General features: G+C 41.7%; 1 protein-coding gene across 1 annotated transcript in view; it reads right to left on the bottom strand.

Moving 5' to 3' along the window:
- cyp39a1 (cytochrome P450, family 39, subfamily A, polypeptide 1) overlaps nt 1-19,005 on the bottom strand; it is a gene marked incomplete at both ends in the record, with an annotated part of 19,759 nt that extends 754 nt beyond the window's left edge. The window contains 11 exons of the mRNA XM_084082475.1: nt 122-209; nt 2,837-2,925; nt 3,503-3,598; nt 3,909-4,042; nt 4,727-4,817; nt 5,054-5,149; nt 5,697-5,793; nt 6,318-6,467; nt 7,336-7,510; nt 9,789-9,924; nt 18,829-19,005. Of these exons, the coding sequence (XP_083938601.1) occupies nt 122-209; nt 2,837-2,925; nt 3,503-3,598; nt 3,909-4,042; nt 4,727-4,817; nt 5,054-5,149; nt 5,697-5,793; nt 6,318-6,467; nt 7,336-7,510; nt 9,789-9,924; nt 18,829-19,005 (1,329 nt within the window). The remainder of the gene's footprint in view (nt 1-121; nt 210-2,836; nt 2,926-3,502; nt 3,599-3,908; nt 4,043-4,726; nt 4,818-5,053; nt 5,150-5,696; nt 5,794-6,317; nt 6,468-7,335; nt 7,511-9,788; nt 9,925-18,828) is intronic.
- Nucleotides 19,006-19,785: the final 780 nt, after the last annotated feature.

Genomic DNA, 19,785 nt, shown 5'->3' with positions numbered 1-19,785 from the left:
GCCGAAAATAGACAATTTACAAGCTCACAACAAGTCACAACGCGCTTGTAGATCTATCTAGGTCTATTTTCACTGCATGTTCGCCTATTCTATTGTGACATGTACAGAATAGGTTACTCACAGGTTTGGGCAGTGGGGTCAGGAGGCTGAAGTCATACTTGAAGAGGATCATGGACACAAACATGTGAAGCTCCACTATGGCGTACCACCTGTAACCATGACAACAAGAGCAAGAGGCGTTATGACCCCCTTCGTGTTTGGCATTAACTTCGTGATCAGGTACATCATTTAGTTAAATCCTGAGTGCTGCAATGCATAACTTTCATGTCCAGCCCACGATTCGAACCCGGCCCCCCGCGTGGGCACCAAAATGTCCACTGTTTGAGCAAAGAATAAATTGCATTTTGACTTGATGCAACTCCTTTCAACAAGTACTTGTCCTACTTGACCACACGTACATGTTTCAATAGAAGAGCAGGTAGATCAACTACAAACACCGCAGTTGTGTTAGTTATATTGTATTAACATACTCTACCATACAGCTTGGCCAAAATAACCTTTTATTCACCCCAAAAAGTTATGGATTCCATCTTTACAAAATGGATGAATTAACACTGAGGATTTTACTGTGTAGAGTTAAAACACATTGGCACCTATTTTTGGCACTGCTATACCCACACCCGTTGCCCATTACCCGTGAATTTCTGCCCATTACCCGTGAAATACAAATAAGGGAGCTGGCACTGTCCCTAAACACTATTCTGCGGCCGCTATACCCACTATTCATTATGTCGACGGTCAGGGTGTGCAGCGGCACAACATTCGAGGTCTCTCTCTCACCTAATTCTCAACAAATCTCTGTGATTCTAATTTTCCTATAATCAGCAGAAGTGAGAGTGTCAATTCCTTGTGTCAATTGTGTTTATATAAGATGATAGTCTATTCAAAGAGGACAATTTGTGCGGTGCGCAATGCAATGCTCTCCAAATTACACAGGTCAGTTTTATTCATCGATTACGCAGGAAATAATGAGCTGATTTCAAAATATAAAATTATCTCTAATCAGTAACATGTAGGTGATACGTATGTCTATCAAATGTGGTTTTATTGTTATGTAATCAAAGGCTAGAGCTCAGAAAGCAAACGTTGGGTGTATGATGTCCATCTTAAATCCCCACAGAGCGGCTGCAGCAAGAGGAGCTGTGTTGCCAGAATTTGTGAGAGGAATAAGCAACCAGGTCTATGAAAACAAGCCCAAAAGAAGCGACTATACTGTAATAGGCCACATGAGCACTTCAAACCTATATATGTCGGCCATTAAACGATGTGCATATTTATATATGTTGGCCATTTGAAGATAGCCGATCTACAAGCTCAAAACAGCAACTACCATTATTTACAAGCAACTTTACAGAAAATCAAGCCCAATGTGGCTTGTAATAAGCAGACCTGGCAACTCTGCAGACAGGGAGAAAGGAGAGCATAAGATTGCATTGGGGATAATGACTCTTAAAGGTAATGGCATCTGGCACGGTGATTGGTTTTATTATTGTAACGTCCAAACCACACATATGCATAATGTAACGGGTAGTACAAGTGTTTTGCGGGTAAGGCAGGTGTCCCAAAATAGCAACTTTTGCGGGGGAACGCCCCTTGCGCAGTCCTAAATCCCAAATTAGTGGGTTTAGCCAGTTCAGACCTTTTTAGGGCCCATTATGCTAAATCCCTGCAGTTCCCCCATAGTAGTACCTGCTGATGACCCCTATGGATTTGTCTTAGGGAGGGTGTAGACAACCATGAGTCTCTTCCCATACAAGTGGTGATGTTACCAACTGCAACGTTTCATTTGACCGTGAGGGTTTCACTGGGAGGGCGTAACGCATGTGGAGGAACATGCTATGGAGTCGCTAGTGCAGCGCCAGCACCCTCCCTAAACGGCTTCCCAACCGTGAACACAACCAATTGTGTTTGTCCCTGTGCCACCCAGATCCCTGTATATTTATATTTTCATATTATTCATGTATTGTGGCTTTATTTCTATATCCTGTTACTGGCAGCAGTAGAAACCCAATTTCCCGTCAGAGATTAATATTATTTTATCACACTTGCACTGATAACAACGGCTCCTGATAACACTGCATGACATTGATTCATATATAAACATGATCTGTTGGGCACATCTTTTCATGCCCATGGGTAATGAAGGACAGCAGGGGTGTATGAATGAGACTAATGTATTCCAACAGAGAGCAGCACACAGAGACAGACTGACTGACAGTCGGTATAATCTGTCCAGATCCATGGCCCAGCACAGCCTTTTAATCTGTCAATCAAATAAACAAATACAGGAACGAACACAAATGCCCAAAAGTCATTTGTGACAGACAGACAGACAGACGGACGGACGGACAGACAGACAGACAAATGTATTTGTATTACTAGACTAATGAGGACTACTGCACAGCGTAATAAAATATTTTTCAAATATTCACCACTTTGGTGAATACCTGACGCTAGGCCTTACTCTAAGCTAACCGGCAGCGGCTCATCAAGAGGTAGAGTGAGCGGTCGTTGTGGAACTGGAAGGTTGGACCTTATTTCTCTACATGGATCTCTGTGGGCACCTTGCCAGCTAGGATGCTAGATATAGACTTCAGAGGAAAACATGATGTGTGTGTGTGTGTGTGTGTGTGTGTGTGTGTGTGTGTGTGTGTGTGTGTGTGTGTGTGTGTGTGTGTGTGTGTGTGTGTGTGTGTGTGTGTGTGTGTGTGTGTGTGTGTGTGTGTGTGTGTGTGTGTGTGTGTGTGCGTGCGTGCGTGCGTGCTGTTTTTCTAACCTTCCCGGGCACTGGTTCTTGCCTCCCCCAAAGGCCACAAAACCTTCCAAGAAGACATTCTTTACTAAGTCTGCCTTCTCCCATCGTTCCTGTGGGAAGATGAAGAGAGAAAGAATAACAAGTGTTTTTGGGGGTACAGAGTTGAAAGGCGCTCTCTATTAAAAAACAAAAGGACATCCATCTCACTCACTTTGACATGCTGCATCCACGTCATGCCAGCACTGAAGTGTTTGCTCTCCCAGTACACTGCACTATAAAATCCTGAGCGTTGATTTAACTCTCAGAGTTGCAAATAAATGAATTCACTTTGAGGATTTGACTGTGTACACCATGTTGCCTGAATCCATACCTGCACAGGCGTCAGTAATTCACAGCTGGTTTACATTTTTGTATAGAGCGAATGTCTTTCTCCAGGAGTGGAAAATGGATTGGATTTAAGGCAAAGCATGCGAGGGTTCAGTCCTGTCTTAACCTCAACTTCCTATCCATAGTTAGGAAACACTGACTATAGGCACGACGGCAGGTTAATGTCTTCCCAAACATCTGTCTTCCCACAAACAATGTCCAATGATTTTGTTATGCAAAAATTATTTTATTTGCAGTATTTTTAAGGGGTACACAAAAAGAGAGCGGGAGAGAGAGAGAGAGAGAGAGAGCAGTAGTTACCGGTCTAAACTCTTCTGGTTCTGGAAAATATTGAGGGTTCCTGTGGGCCCAGTAAGGAGACACCATCAACAGGTCCCCTGGAGGAATAGTGTAGTTCTGAGACACACACACACACACACACACACACACACAACACACACACGCTTATTATTATTATTAGTAGTAGTAGTTTAGTTTAATAGTTGTGGTCAGTGGTGTGTTCTAGGTTTTTTCGGAGGGATACGATAATCATTCCCTGGACGACATGCGCGTGGTCGTGGAGATACGCTAGTGTGATTTCAATGGATGAAATGGTTAGTAGAGGGCTATGCTTGGCTACGAACATTTTTTCTGCAGGTCACACTACGTATGTAGCGTAACACGGTAGAACACAACACTGGTTGTTGTTCTAAACAGACACACAGACCTGTAGTTTGAGAGGTCGGATTACTCTTCGTGTGATGGCTCCAGGGGCCCGGAGGCGGATTGCTTCCATGATACACCCCCTCACATAAGGCATCTGCAGCAGATCCTCCAGTGTGATCTGTGTCCTGTGTGGATCTGACACATGCACGCGCACACGCACACGCACACACACACACACACACACACACACACACACACACACACACACACACACACACACACACACACACACACACACTATTAGAGTCATGCAAGTAAAGTCATACAGAAAACAAATGAAATAATCTTCAACATATCCAAAATATACAAAGTCATCCATAAAACATGTAAACAAATCATCTTTCCATCTAAACCTGATGCATAACATGTAGAAAGCACTTCATAAAGAGTGTATGTGTGTGAAAATGCAATTTTATGCTGGACCCTCAAAAAAAATCTTCAGTTTGCTAAGAAACCCAGTGGAACTGTTCATTCCAGAAGACTTGCTGTCAAATACTGCCACCTGCTGGTAGCAGGTAATACTGACCTGACAGAAGCCAATACCTGCTTAGCCCCGATCACAGGCTATTGCAAATAGTTATTTACCAGCTTTTATTTTTAATATATACTGTATATTTAATCAGTTACTAAATATAATGATCCCAAAAATGAATGACATGGAGGTGAATCCTAAATTAACAAAAATGTTTTAGACCATTTGTACTGTTTGTACTGTATTGTTGTTCAGAATGTTTTTATAACACCACAATGCCTTTGGAAGAGTGTATGAATGTTCTGAAGGGCAAACCGATATCTAACTTTGTTTCGAGTCTAGCCCACCTTTGTCTTTGAGCGCGGCAGTGATTTCTGTCATTGCTTTCTGATAAGTCTCAGGTTTGTCCAGCATGAACGCTATGGCCCAGAATGTTATCTACACAAAGAAAAAACAATGCGGTTGTGAAGTACCACAAGGCCTTCATGGTTCACATAAACACTAAGAGAAGAGAAGAGAAGAGAAGAGAAGAGAAGAGAAGAGAAGAGAAGAGAAGAGAAGAGAAGAGAAGAGAAGAGAAGAGAAGAGAAGAGAAGAGAAGAGAAGAGAAGAGAAGAGAAGAGAAGAGAAGAGAAGAGAAGAGAAGAGAAGAGAATTACTGAATATTGACTTACAGGGATAGCATTGGCTAGAGAGGCCCATAACATCAGTAATCCATAGTTGGGCAGAAACCTATCCGTTATTGTGGAGACCAGGTGCTGGAGCAATGTCTACATACAGAGATCAAATCATTACCATGTCATACATACAGTAGAGTAGGCTATAACATCTCACAAAGTGCATGGTTCAAATCTGGTAAATCATTTTCCTGCTTTGTAGAGTATCATGCATGCCATGTAAGCTTTCATACAGCAGTAAGTTACGTTAATTTCGGTTAGGGTAAGTAAGGAAAAAACAAGACAGGGTCTAATAACGGCGTGGCTTGGTTGTTGATCTCTAATGTTAGGTTGATGAGGTCATCTTGATGATGTCATATTGATGATGGGTAGATCCCATACACCGGATGGACAGCTATCGCCCGATAGGCTAGTTCCACTAAATAGCCTCATGGACAAAAATCTCACAGCCTAAAGGGATAGTGGTTCTGCGATTTTGAATTCACAAAAATAATAGTTGTCGTTGACGGATTGGAATATTTGAGGGTTGAGTTCCCTGGCCCACTGGCAGCATGCACCAGAAATGTGGTGCTGATCACATTTCACATGCTGCAAAATAAATCAATAGGAAGCAAATAGATGGTCCTGAAGTAAGGCTTACCTTGCCACCATTCTCAGGGTAGCTATCCTCCTCCTCTGCCTTGTTTACCATGTTTCCCAGCAGGGACAGCAACCAGCGTTTGGAACTGGCCCATTCCCTACACAAAGAAAAACAGAACATACTTTTCAGTGCAACTACTGAAACAAGAACAAAAGAACAGGCAAATGGAAAAACGTGATTCTTCCTTTTTTCTGTATTTTGTAGCTAACCTGTTCCATTCGACTCATTCATATAGCTTGCTGTACCTCTCCAGTAAAAGTAATACCCAATCTGTAAGTGCTATATCATTAAATAGATCAAAAGTTGTTGTCCCTTCCATGAACCCACAAATGATGAGAAAAAGAACGACTTCTGCATAATGATCAGTATACTGGTTGTATACTGATATTGACCACTGAAAGTTAAATTTACATTGTTCATCATTTGGTCAATAACTGATGCATCCCTACCTATTTGCACACAAAAGATGTACTTTATTTCTCATATTCTAGCTAACCTTGCGTCAACGGGCTTTCCACGCGGAGGAATGCCTGGTTTTCAAACAGTGTCATTCTTTTTAGAGAATGAAAATGATTAAAACTAAAACGCTTGCTTCCCATTAGTCTGGTCAAACCTGCACACCAGAGGAACAGGTCAGGGAGCTGGGAGCCATACTCAAATCCCTCATCATATTTGACAAACGTCTTCTCAAACTGCTGCATGGTGAAGGGTGCACCTGGAGAGTTGTTCTTCCCTAAAAGGTTACTCATCACTGCAGGGTACATCACCCCTCTGGGAAGGGAGGAGAGAAGAGAAGAGGAGAGATTAAAAAGGACATGTTACGCACGTGTACAAGTCAATGGCAATGAGTCAAGTGTCATGTCATGCGTGTTGTGTCGTGTGTTACTCATAACGACGTCCTGCATTTATACAGCGTATAGTGTAACGTGACATGTGAGCATTCGAGTTCCTCCAGTTTAGGTGGTTTCAAATCTTAATTAGCGAAGTGTGTCAGTTTGGAGTGAGTCAGACCAAAAAAAACTAGCACACCGACATAAGGCAAGGCAAAGCCAAACTGACACTGGGGTCCGCGGCACGTCTGACAGAGGTGTGGTGAAAACGCATGCCTATGGTGGTAGTCATGTGTCACGCATATATGGCACACAATTCTTTCTGTCTCATGAAAACGTAATACACACATGCTATATGTGTGTGTAACTTCAGGTGATAAACCCACCTTTAAATGATCTGGTTATCAGGCTGATATTTCTGTCGCTGTCAAGAAGTCATGGATGTTTGAATTTCCTTAGTAAAACAATGTTTTCTCCAGCTAGACTTTTCAAATTAATCCATGCTTTCGATTTCCTTAAACTCTATAACATAAGATTGACAAACATGCTATGGAAATCCAACACAACAACGGCACTGTGTGGTATAAGCGCTACTGAAAATCTGTATTTAGACCAGTGAATAGTCTGCAAATTATCTAAATCATGCTTTGTGTGATTACTTTTGACTCACTCTGTGGACCTACAGCATATAACCATATTCCTTGGCTCCATTAAATCAACTAGCTGGCTGGTCTCCCTGCCTCATCCTTGATCGGATGCAGTCAATCTATTACTCTCAGTGACAATCCACATAGACATGAGTGTGTTACCTAACCACTTCATTGAGTTCTCCCTGTCCTTTGGGTCCAATCTTTTCAAGCTGGTGGTTGAACTCTTCACAGAGGTGGTCAACCAGCTGGGCCACGTTCCCTGGTGTCAGCCTGCCTTTGATCAGGCTGTTACATGCTGGGTGGAACTTGTAGAAGCTCTCCTTACTGATGGATGCTACAGGGACAAGTGGGATAGTTACTATCACTTTCATTTGCCAAGAACATTAACTTGAATTTGACTTGGCCAGGTTGAAACATACAGAACTTAACATAGCAGCACACACACAGTACACAGCAAGGAATACAAGTTGACACATGGGACATAGAGTACAACACCTGTCCTAGAGTATGTGTGACATGTAAGGAACAGAACAAGACATGCTATGATTATAGAACAAGTTCTTCACTTGATGTCAGATGAAGACTGGTCAAAGCTACAATTTTGCCTGTTCTTGATTATGGTGTTCTGTTGTACATGCCTGCAGTGCATCAGATCACTGCATATGTTAGATACTGTGTATGATGGTGCTTTAAGAAGCCCTCACTCTCAGGTCAATTGGCCTGCCCTTTCCAGATGGCGGATAGTCACTGCCACTGTATGGTTTCATCTATAAGGCCTAGTATGTCCCTACTAGTTATTATCTTTTTATCGTATTGCCTTGACACAAAGATGTGCAACATTGACGTGTTACGACACCAGCACCACAAAATAGCTTTAATGCTTGTTTGAGGTGAAAATGCATTTCTTTGTCTAGTTAAGACATTACACAACCAAATAGTATATGGACTGCAAACAAATAATGCTTTGCTATGTCCCTTTTGTCATCTTGCCCTGCCCAACAGTACTAAATTCTTGACAGTATAGAATCTTGTTACAAGTCTACCTTCTGACCTAGCTACATCATTCAGGGAGCTTTTAGGTTACATCAGCCCTGCTGAAATGCAGCTCATTCAATCTTGATTTCTCGTGACAACTGACAAGTTCACTTAAAATTCAATTTTAAGTGATTGGAAACAGTTAATGTGATCTAATGGACTCAGTACTTGGCATGGATGAAAAGGATATTTATTTAAACTCTGTTATTATTGTTATTATTATTATCAAAATGCATTTAATAGCCCATTTGATTCATTTAAACAGAAACACAGTTGCACTGGAAGGTTAAAATGGAGTCAGAATGACACATCTGTAATCTGGAATATGTACTGTCATAGAGGTTTCCAAATCCTTGAAGAATCAATATATTTCTTTCCTGATTGAATTGCACATAATCCCTGGAAAACATGGGAATGGTGGCACTATCATTTCACAAGATACCTTGTGAAAGGTTGGACAGTAGTGGCTGGTCCCCAATATAAAGTGTCTCTCTATAGTAAACAGATATTCTGTCAATAATGAATTACTCCCTGTAAGCGTATAGTTTCTGTATGAATAATATATGTCAGTGTACCTTGTCTATATGTGTGCAGTCACACTTTCTTGTTCTTTTATATAGGTTGTGTATGTGTGTGTTTTTTTATCTGGACCATGAGACCGTATTAAGTTGAATTACTAAATACACACAGAGGAACATTATCATGTCCATTGCAACAAAGTTACGTTCCACGTTGTTTTGCGTTTGTGTCTGGGTTTGCTGTGGCCTCCATTATCTGTATTTCTGTCTGTCTGTTTGTCTCCCCTCCTCCCTCTATCTTTCTCTGCGGGCACTTCTACGTCGCCTCATCTGCTGTAAATCGACCCATTGAGCTGGTCCCTTACCCACATATTGTGCTTTCCCTTCCCATTCGTCAGTCCTGCTCCTCTGACTCCACCTCCACCAATCATATCCATCTGCTGTCCTGTAAAAGGCTTGCTTCTACATCAGCTCATTCTCTCTCATTTCTGTTTGTAGCCTTGTACTTTTGTTTGAGAATCCCAGAGCAAACTTTGTTAAATGTGTAATAATTATCCTACTTTGTTAATGTGTGTATGCCCTGCCTTGGGACAGGTAAAACAGGGGCCTCTAAACATAGTCATCACGTTGTAACTTAACTTCATTAATTTATGTTACAAACTCCTATCCCCCTAGACCTAAAGGGCAGTGGTGTGTTCTAGGTTTTTTCGGAGGGATACGATAATCCTTCCCTGCCCGACATGTGCGCGGTTGTGGTCATACGCTAGTTTTAAATAGCTAAAATGGTTAGTAGAGGGCTACACTTTTTTTCCAAAACATTCTGCACATCATATTACGTATACAGCGTAACACAGTAGAACACACCACTGCTAAAGGGTTTTGTAACGACCCATTAAACACACTAAACCTAAGCCTCACTATTACAAGCCTAATCATAACCATTACCCTAACCTAAGCAAACCCTAATTCTAACCATAACCCTGAACTAGTCCATTTTGAGTTGAGGCTGTGCATGATTTTCCTCATCTTTGTGAGGAAAGACCATGTGCACATGCTCACCTGTGTGGTGGACAGGCTCTTGGACGGCCTGTTCAAAGTCCACATCTTTGGACAGGAAAAAGGCCCTGAAGTCCTCGTGCAAGGTCACAAAGGTCAGACGCTTCCCCGCTGCCACCACAGTAAAGACGGGACCATACTGGAACAAACAAACAAAATAATCCCCATTTAGGCTCTTGAAATTCAAATGTCACTTATTCACTTTATGATGAAAAGTATAGAGGAAAACACGTGATACTTTATAGGATTCCAATACGTTAAACACTAATTGTACGTGGGTCATGCTGCAACCATTCTACAAAATGGTAAAGTTCTGAAGCAGCTTATTGTACAGCTTCAGGGATTGAACAAAAACCTTTTAAACCCCAAAACAGCCTTTACAAAAAAATATTTTATGTGTGAACAATGGTTTACCTACAACAGAATAATGCACATATACGTTATTATGAAAGTAGTCTCCCATTCATAAATTAATACCCTATTTTATAGTTTGTCGTATGACAGTGTCATGCAAACGTAGCAGAAATAATAATAATAAAGTAAGGTTTACACCACATCAATGATGTGTGGATAAGATATGAGGTTTGAAAGGTCTGACTTTCAAGAGGATGTCTCCAGGCTGAGGGAAACCCTCCTGCCCCAGAATGACATGGTGATTCCACTAGAGCAGGTGACTAGCCTCTTTAAGAGAACCGACCCAAAGAAGGCAGCCTGCCCTGATGCCATCTGTGGTCGCACTCTGCGACACTGTGCCGACCAACTTGGTGAGGTGTTCACAAAGCTCTTTCAGATATGTGTAGATCACTGCCAGTTCCCCTCAATTTGGAAAAAGTCCACCATCATCCCCATACCTAAAGTAAAAAACCCCAGGGAACTAAATGATTTCAGACCAATAGCGTTAACATCTATTGTAATGAAAAACCTGGAAAAAATCCTAAAGGAAAAAATAATTTCCCTGGCTGCTGGAAAAATAGACCCACTACAGTTCGCCTATCAAACTGGCAAAGGTGTAGAGGATGCTAAACTCCTTATCCTTGATAAAGTCTACGAGCATCTAGAGAATCCTGGATCCCATGCCAGGATCCTATTTACCGACTTTTCCTCTGCGTTTAATAAAATGCAGCCCCACATTCTGATAGAGAAAGTTTCCTCCTATTTTAACTTCCCTGACCAACTCTCGCTTCTGTGTTTAAACTTTCTTATTGATAGAACACAGCGTGTCCTAGTAAATGGCACTATACTTGGCCCTGTAATCTCTAATACTGGCTCCCCGCAAGGCTGCGTGTTCTCATCCATTTTCTTTATTCTTTACACAGACAGATGCAGATCAAACAGAGAGAACAGTCTTCTAGTCAAATACTCTGATGACACTGCACTCCTGTCGCTGCTAAAAGGGTCAGAGTCAAACCAATACTGTGCTCTTCCTGACTTTGTCCAGTGGTGCGACGACAACCTCCTCGACCTAAATGTGTCAAAAACTAAGGAGCTTATAATTGACTTTAGAACTAAAAAAGCGGACCATGTCGCTAGTTCTATTCACGGAGAAGACGTCCAGATAGTTGATACCTACAAGTACCTAGGAACTGTGTTTGACTCCCACCTCAAGTTTGACAAAAACATTGAGTCTCTCGCTAAGCGGGGCCAACAGAAAATATATCTACTTAGGAGAATTAACTCCTTTAAAGTGTCAAAAACCATCCTGTGCACAGTCTACAGGTCCTATATTGAGAGTCTTATAACCTTTTCCTTTATATGCTGGTTTAACGGTTTGTCTGTGAAGGACAGAAACTGCCTCAATAACATCGTCAAAGTCTGCTCCAAAATCATTGGAGTCAAGCAAAATGACCTGAACACTCTCTGGAAGAGGAGAGTGGTCCAGAAGGCAAAAGGTCTTATAGACCAACCTGACCACATCCTGTCCTCTAACTTCTCCCTCATGCCGTCAGGACGGCGACACAGAGCTTCTCGCTGCAGTACAAACCGCTACTCCAAGTCCTTTATTCCGTCAGCCATTCGGCTGCTAAATGCTGATAAATAACTGAAGTGCTTTTTTATTTATTTATGTGTGTATACCTCAACGACAACATGAAACTTTTAAAAACCTGCACTATGTATACGCACCTTATGTACTTTTTTCTACTGTGTTTTTGAATACATATATCTATGTCTTTTTCTATGCATTGCTGCTCTACTCTTAAATACAAGGAACAATGTACAATGTACTAGGTCGATCAATCTGAGCGTTCTCTGTTTTGTGTTTTTACTGTTGCTCTACGTATGTCATGTCTTGGTGAGATCTGTAGAAACTGAATTGCCCCCCGGGGATAAATAAAGTCATCTGAATCTGATATAACATACATCTGCATAGTATCATTCGCATCTATTTAAAAATAGATGTTCAGATAGTTTTAAGTCTTCAGATTTCGGTGGAAATGGGGAGTGTGTGAGGGGTGAGGTCTACAGCTTGGGACTCAGGATGGAGATGAGTCTAGGATTGTTGGAGTGAACAGTGAAGGGGGATACATAAGGGGGAGACGTGAACCTTTAGGGAGGTTGAAGACCAGGCGAACTTCGGCCTCCTGGAATTTAATATTGCATAACTTGTTGACATGCATTTAATTGGCAAGCCTTTAATTTTGCCTCCACACAAGAACCTAGTCAGGGTAGAGGAACACTAATAATGCAAGTGCTCTGTCAGTGACTCTATTTCTTGCTTGTTGCTCTCTCTCTCTCTCTCTCTCTCTCTCTCTCTCTCTCTCTCTCTCTCTCTCTCTCTCTCTCTCTCTCTCTCTCTCTCTCTCTCTCTCTCTCTCTCTCTCTCTCTCTCTCTCTCTCTCTCACTCACAAGATGCGAGAACATTCAAACTTTTGCAAGCAGTGGGCCCAGACAGCAGGATGTGAAGCAATAGCAGGTTCAATGCTCACAACATGCCACAACGCAATACAGCATGTCACAATAAGTAACAACACAGCAAGTTGTGAGGTTGTCTGTTTTCGGTGAAGAGATTGGTATAGAGGCAACACATTAGGGGACCCTAGGAGACTTGGTCAACGAAAACGTTTCTAATCAATTAAACCCTAGGCTATCTGGTTTAATTGGTTTAAATCGTTTTGCCGCAAAGGACTTTACGTTGCATCAAAGTAAATTAAATGTTCTCTCTGTAACTAAAATAGCTGCCTCATTACCATCCTATTTCTTCCTTTTAAGGTTGTCTACTGGCTGTTTCCGTCAACCTGTTGACTAACAGCCAATAGCATACAGTGTGGTCATCTTAAGTACTGCCCACTTTCATAACTAAAGACTTAATGTGAATCTTCAAAGCAAAACAGGCAGCAATGGGGAACTAACAACTCCCAAGTTGATGAAACACCATGATAGGTTTGACATGCTTAGTCAAATTATTTTCTAGACTAGTCCATACCCGGTCGACGCATCCGTGGGGGGAAATGCGCACATGATCTGGCAACCCGGGAGGCAGTTTGTCCCATAGCTGGGCAGCCCCATAACCATGGCGATATTCTTTTACACAAAAGTGCTAATAAACAGTTGAGATTTGGTGAAATAAAAAAAACGGGCTTCGCAGTTCCGTGCACATGGCAAATTCAGATCAATTGCTCCAGCCACTGAGGAAAACCGGGCAGACAGTTTTGGCCTCACCACCAGTGTGTGTGTGTGTGTGTGTGTGTGTGTGTGTGTGTGTGTGTGTGTGTGTGTGTGTGTGTGTGTGTGTGTGTGTGTGTGTGTGTGTGTGTGTGTGTGTGTGTGTGTGTGTGTGTGTGTGAGTGTGTGTGTGTGTGTGTGTGTGTGTGTGTGTGTGTGTGTGTGTGTGTGTGTGTGTGTGTGTGTGTGTGTGTGTGTGTGTGTGTGTGTGTGTGTGTGTGTGTCAACAGGCCCATGCAGTGTGTATTCCACCAAGCCAAGATCCATAAATTACTGATCTCTTACTGAAGTTCAATTTGCTTTAAATTGGACGGAAATATGAGAAACTGGACATCTAAGCTGTACAGTTTAATTATGATGTAAAATAAATATCATAAAATATATATTTTTTTATACAAAGACACGTTTGTGTCTGAATAGAAAATATAAGATCCATTATCCACATGAAGCCTATTATCCCTTTTCTGGGCATGTCATCATAATAGGCAAACATTAAGCGAAAATAGGCGAACATTCACTGAAAATAGTCGATCTGCAAGCTCACATTACTACGCATTGTGAGCTTGTAGATCAGCTGCTTTTGGGGGTGAGATTTGGTGTAGAGGGAAAAAAAGGATGGGGTCAAGACGCCTCTGGTAAACCCGAGCAGAAAGGTATATAGGATTGACTGTCCAAGAAATGCGAGTGGTGTGCTGCGCTGTGCTTAGTGGGAAGGAGGAGGTGCTTCCCCAGCTCTGCAAGTCATGGAGGATTTTCAACTCAAACAGTCTCTGCATGGGTCCGTCTGCCATGCCTTCGACCGGGTGGTGAAAATCGATGGCTCCCCCCGGTGCAACCCTAACACAGGACTCACAACATGGTTTTCCAGATGGCTCATCACAACCCCAAGATGGGAGTAATAGAACAGTGACTGAGTGGTGTTCCCCCATCGTACTGCTGTGCAAGTCCGATGGGTCGATACACATAATATGTGTGGGATCTACAGTCTGAGCTGGGGGCAGCATATGCAGCAGGTGGGGGCTGTGCTCAATTCCCTGAGGAGGGTGGGGCGTGAGTCACAGCCAATCCAAAGAAGTGTGCAGTATCTGGGGTACCACTTGGGCGGTGGGAGAAGACCTCAGCGACTGCGGCCTGCCCAAGGCCCAAGACCAAAACAATCTCTCCGGCTACAGGCAGTTTATCCCTGCCTTTTCAGAACTGGCCATTTGTTTATGAATCGGCCGTGAGCCGACGGACCTTACTGTTTAACCTGTACATGGACTATAAACTGTTGGCTGTGAGCCTACGAGCATTTCTGTTTAAACTTGTACACTGTACAGTGATCTGTTGAACGTTATCTGCCTCTCCTCTGTTATTTGGACCCTGGGTTTGTGATGGTCCTGTCACAGAGTAACTTACAATAACATTTCCTATATTAGCTCTCCAACAATGAAGCTTTAAACAACATCTGCATTTACATTGATCACATCAAATATTTTATGTAATTTATTATTTAAAAGGTACAGATGGTACAGAAAAAAATAGGCAACAATTCAAAAAAGTCACATTTTGTCTGTATTTCACATTTAAAATACCAATTCAATTATTTTACCACAGATTTTAAAGAAGTATTGTGCACTATTTCACAAGTAGATTGACACAGTCCGTTCAAAGTGAGAACGAGGTTACTAGTCCTGCACACGAATGACGTATGGTGAAAATGGTGCATTTTGTCATAGTCTGCTCCTCAGCACATTGACTTTGACTGTGTTTATTATTTTTGGACATTTACGCCTAATTCTATTCTTGTTTCCTGTTGGTTTAGGGTTTTTGTTCTGGTTTCTTAGCTGTTTCAGTCTTGTATTCTGGTAGTTTGTTGATTCCCCAGTGCTTCTTATTTTGTAGTATTGTTCCTAGTGTTTCCTGTTTTCATTAGTTATCTGTAGCCTACCTGTCTTGTCTACCAGTCTTGTGATTTGTCAATGTTTCCACCTGTGTCCTCTTTGTTCCCCAGCCTATCCCAGTGTTGATTGTCAGTTGAGTTCTCCTGTGTCTAGTTAGTCTTAGTTTGTCTATTACTACCCTGTGTTCTTGCTCTGAGCTAGTTTAAGCTAGTTTGTCGTTAATTGTCACTGTGAGTTTATTTGGCTCTAAGCCTTTAGTCTGTTTTGCCTAGATCTTGTTCCTGTATGTTGCCTGCCCTGTGTTTTGGGCTAATCTTTTGTTGCTAATAAGCATTAACAACAATGCATTGCATTTGCTGTTAAAATCGTTACACCCTTAATTCACACATTCACACACACATTCACACACCAATGCTCATCGGGAGCAGTTAGGGATTCAGTGTCTTAGTTGGTGTGTGTTACCTTCCCTAATGTCCTTGGCTATTATTCAGACAGTGGCTGGAAAACACTGTTGAAAAAAGCTGATCCTTGTGGCCTGAATCAAATATGTGGGTCAAAGTCACACCTCTTAAAGCGTAAATGTAATTTACATGGGATATAATAAGTCAAGACAAACGTTTAAATAATGTAGCCACACAGATAAATCACTCACCCTATCTCTAGCTTGAGAAATAAAAGTTATGACATAGTTACGGTATGTACATAACAGGCAAGAAAAAGGTTGGATACAGAAGCATCACCAACAAACAACAGCAATAAGACAAACTTAATATATGTCACTTGTTGACTTGCATTTAATTGGCAAGCCTTTAATTTGACCACTAGGCCTACACAAAGAACCCAGTCAGAGAAGTGGAACACTGACCATGCAAGTGCTCTCTCTCTCTCTCTGTCTCAAGCACGCACGCACAAAAGACACAAATTAGAATGTTCTGGCCTCTGTGTGGGTGTGTGTGTGTGTGTGTGTGTGTGTGTGTGTGTGTGTGTGTGTGTGTGTGTGTGTGTGTGTGTGTGTGTGTGTGTGTGTGTGTGTGTGTGTGTCAACAGGCCCATGCAGTGTCTATTCCACCATAAGCCAAGATCCATAAAAGACTGATCTCTTAAGGAGATTCAATCACACAGTTCACTGTATACACTGCGGAGGAATAACTGAACAAATTAGATCCTGGTCATCTAAGCTGTACTGTTTAATGACATAAAAGAAATCGCATAAAATAAGACATAGAAATAAGTAGTTAAAACAGAAAACATGAGACCCACAAAACAATGGGCAAAAGGAAAAACATTACATGAAAACAAGTCTCGTTCCTATGGCACAATGTTCTAATCTAAAGTCTTTCTAGACTTTTCCTGCAACAGGTTAACTGAAAAGACTAGGTCAAAAGTCTTGTTCAGTCTTGTTCTACACGCTTCAACCCCTGAAATACACGTGCAGACTTTGAATGTATTTCATTGGGTAAAAGTTCTATTTGATGTACCGTACCCAGGTAAAAAAGCCTTGCCTATACAGTATGGTTGTAACACACAGCATTAAAACCCCTGTCTGTCTGTCTGTCTCAGATTAAAGGCATTGACAGGCATAATAACACATGAGTTGAGAACTTTTTAACCATCAGGCTATATATCTATTCCATCCCATCCACCACACAGCTGATGACAAGTTATACTGGACTATAGAACAGTGGCATCACGCTATGCTCCAGATTGAGTGATGACCTTGAATTAATACGATATGCCAAGGACCATCCCTTATTTATTACATGTGTGTTTCTTCATCACAACTCTTGATACAAATGGACCCATCATCCCATTCTCCCACTCTCAGAGTTCTCCTCAGTGGCTGGAGCAATTGATCTGAATTTGCACACAGCCATTCACCATTACCATGGGCACGGAACAGCAAAGCCCGTTTTTCGATTTCATCAAATGTCAGCTGTTTATTAGCGTTTTTGTGTTTGCTGGCTTCCGGGTTGCCAGATCATGTGCGCATATCCCCCCACGGATATGGACTAGTTATTATAATTGTTATACAAATTACAATTTTGTCATCCTATCACTCTAAGGACACAAGATAAAACTTTAAGGGGCCTCAAGGGGAAATTTGGTTGTTATAACAGCCAGTGACAGAATACTGTACAGAGCCACAACTGAGAAGAAGAATTAGAGCAGAAATTAAGTATGTACCCGTGTCAACAAAAGCTTAAAATCTCATTAAAAAAACACAAGTATTGAAATCTTACCTCTTGGGATAAAGATAATTTATTTTAAACAGTTGATGTCAATGTGTACTACAATGTGCAGTGTTCATCAGTCAATTAAAATTAATACTGCATGTGACCTGAGGTTCTTAGAATACTGGTCATTGGGTCCAACCTTACGGGTCTGTAACTCTGAGTGTAACCAATGGAATCAATTGGACCCCAGTTTGTACATTCTCAGAGTTAAATTAAGACTTAGGATTTTACAGGGTTGATTGTGGTCCTAGGGATACAAAATTGTATTAAATGGGGTGTCTATGGCGTAATGCATATCAAACTGGGGGCCCTTGAAATTCAAAAGGCTGAGAACCAATGGCTTAGAACTATATCTCTTCAATGTAACATTTGGATCCATGAACCCCAGTTGTCCTGCAGTACTGGCTTCCAACGGAACTTTAATCACAACTTGTGATAAGCACTGTGGGTTAGAGTGTCATTCGCTTATCATTTTGTTGCCAGTATCTTTTTTTTTGTGGTGAATAACTTATTCAGTTGTTGAAGCACCCTGTATGACTATGCAGCACATATCTTTGCAGAAAATAAGATTTTAAAAAGAAAATTGTGATTTGTTATAGGGCTATAGGACTTTCTTCGTCTTGCCTGTCCTGCAATTTTATGAGACTGTCTGAACTGGCCTGTATTTTCTAATATTTTTTTAATGTAGCCTATGTGAGGTTTAAATATGCCTACCTAGCAGCATGCACTATACAACTCCTCATCGTTTATGGCTGTGCAGTTGTATATTATCTCTATATTTTACTGCTTATATGTCAGTGTCATTCAACTTATCTATATCTAAGAGCCCCCAAAGGTACTGTAAGTGAACAGTAGACTATCAAAGCACTATGGTAAAGTATAGGGATGATATATCTGGGCTATAGAACGATGATTGAAAGCTATAAACTGCCTTCAAAACGTATGGGGGAAACGTCAAGCACCATAGCTCGATTAATAAATGATATTAAAGAGGCAATCGGAGAGGCCTATAAAAGGAGTAATATTAATCATAAATATGAAACGGCAATGAAGTTCTGTCTGCAGTCGGGCATCAGCCAGACAGTTGATCCTTGGTGGTGGCCTCACTGTCACTGGCCTGTGGCCTGAATCAATATGTGGGTCAAAGACGCACCAGTTACACCAAGTGTGACGAACTGACAACAAAATAATTAATTTGCATGGGGAATAATAATCAACGCACGTTTGCATTATGATTACAGACACATAGATAGAGAAACACTTACCTTATCTCTAGCTTGAGAAATAAAAGTCAAGGGAGCTTTCCCAAACTCGAAAGCGGCACCGAACCAAGGGATCCATCCCTGTATGCATGGTGGAGCATTAGGGTTATTCTGGCCAAATAAAAGACGAAGAGAAATGGCCACGACTATAAGAGACAGTGTCACAGTTAACAGGTCCATAGTGACAGTAGCTCTGTGAGGATCTGAAGCTACTTGATGCCATGGAGTTATAATATATCAGATATATACCTGTTAGAAGAAACAGAGGCGTTTTGGGTTTTGCCTATTGACAGGGAGATCAGCCAATCAGTGTGAGAGACCGTGTGGACTAGCTCTAATCGGAACCTCTCCCTCCGCTGTATAGCTCAGATATGAGGTTCCACTGCGTCGTGTGGTGGCAGATTGCGACACCGACAAATATTGGCCAATATGGTTGATTTTTACCTTTTCCCGCACATCGTTTCCAAAAATAAAGTTCGTCCTTCCTGCTCTCAGATGTTTTACATTTTAGTGGTCAAGACATCTAAGCAACGTATTTGAAACAAGAGTTTAAATCGCTCTTTTAGTCAGCCTGTGCCATGTTTTCCCAATGCAACAATAACGGGAACAGTACTGCGCATGCGGACGGAGGGTTGACTGGCCACAAGCTGACTAAAAAAGCGATTTAAACGCTTGTTTCAACCCGTCGCTTAGATTTTCTTGACCGCTAAAATGTTAAACATTTGAGAGCAGGGGCGGGCGACCTTTACTTTTTGGATACGATGTGCGGAAAATGTAAGAATCAACAATATTGGCCAATATTCGCCCATGTCGCACTCTGCCGGCACCCTACGCTGTGGGACCTCATCTCGGAGAAATACAGCGGAGGGAGAGGTTCCAAACGGGGCTATGAGAGATCATGTGGGCCAATCAACTGAATGAAAGGGAGGTGCGAATCATTCGTAAACATACTGTACTCTA

The sequence above is a fragment of the Gymnoscopelus microlampas genome (assembly GCF_963454915.1).
Source record: "Gymnoscopelus microlampas genome assembly, chromosome: 16".
Classification (NCBI taxonomy): domain Eukaryota; kingdom Metazoa; phylum Chordata; class Actinopteri; order Myctophiformes; family Myctophidae; genus Gymnoscopelus; species Gymnoscopelus microlampas.
The sequence above is the reverse complement of the archived record's forward strand: the minus strand, read 5'-3'. Positions and strand labels throughout refer to the sequence as shown.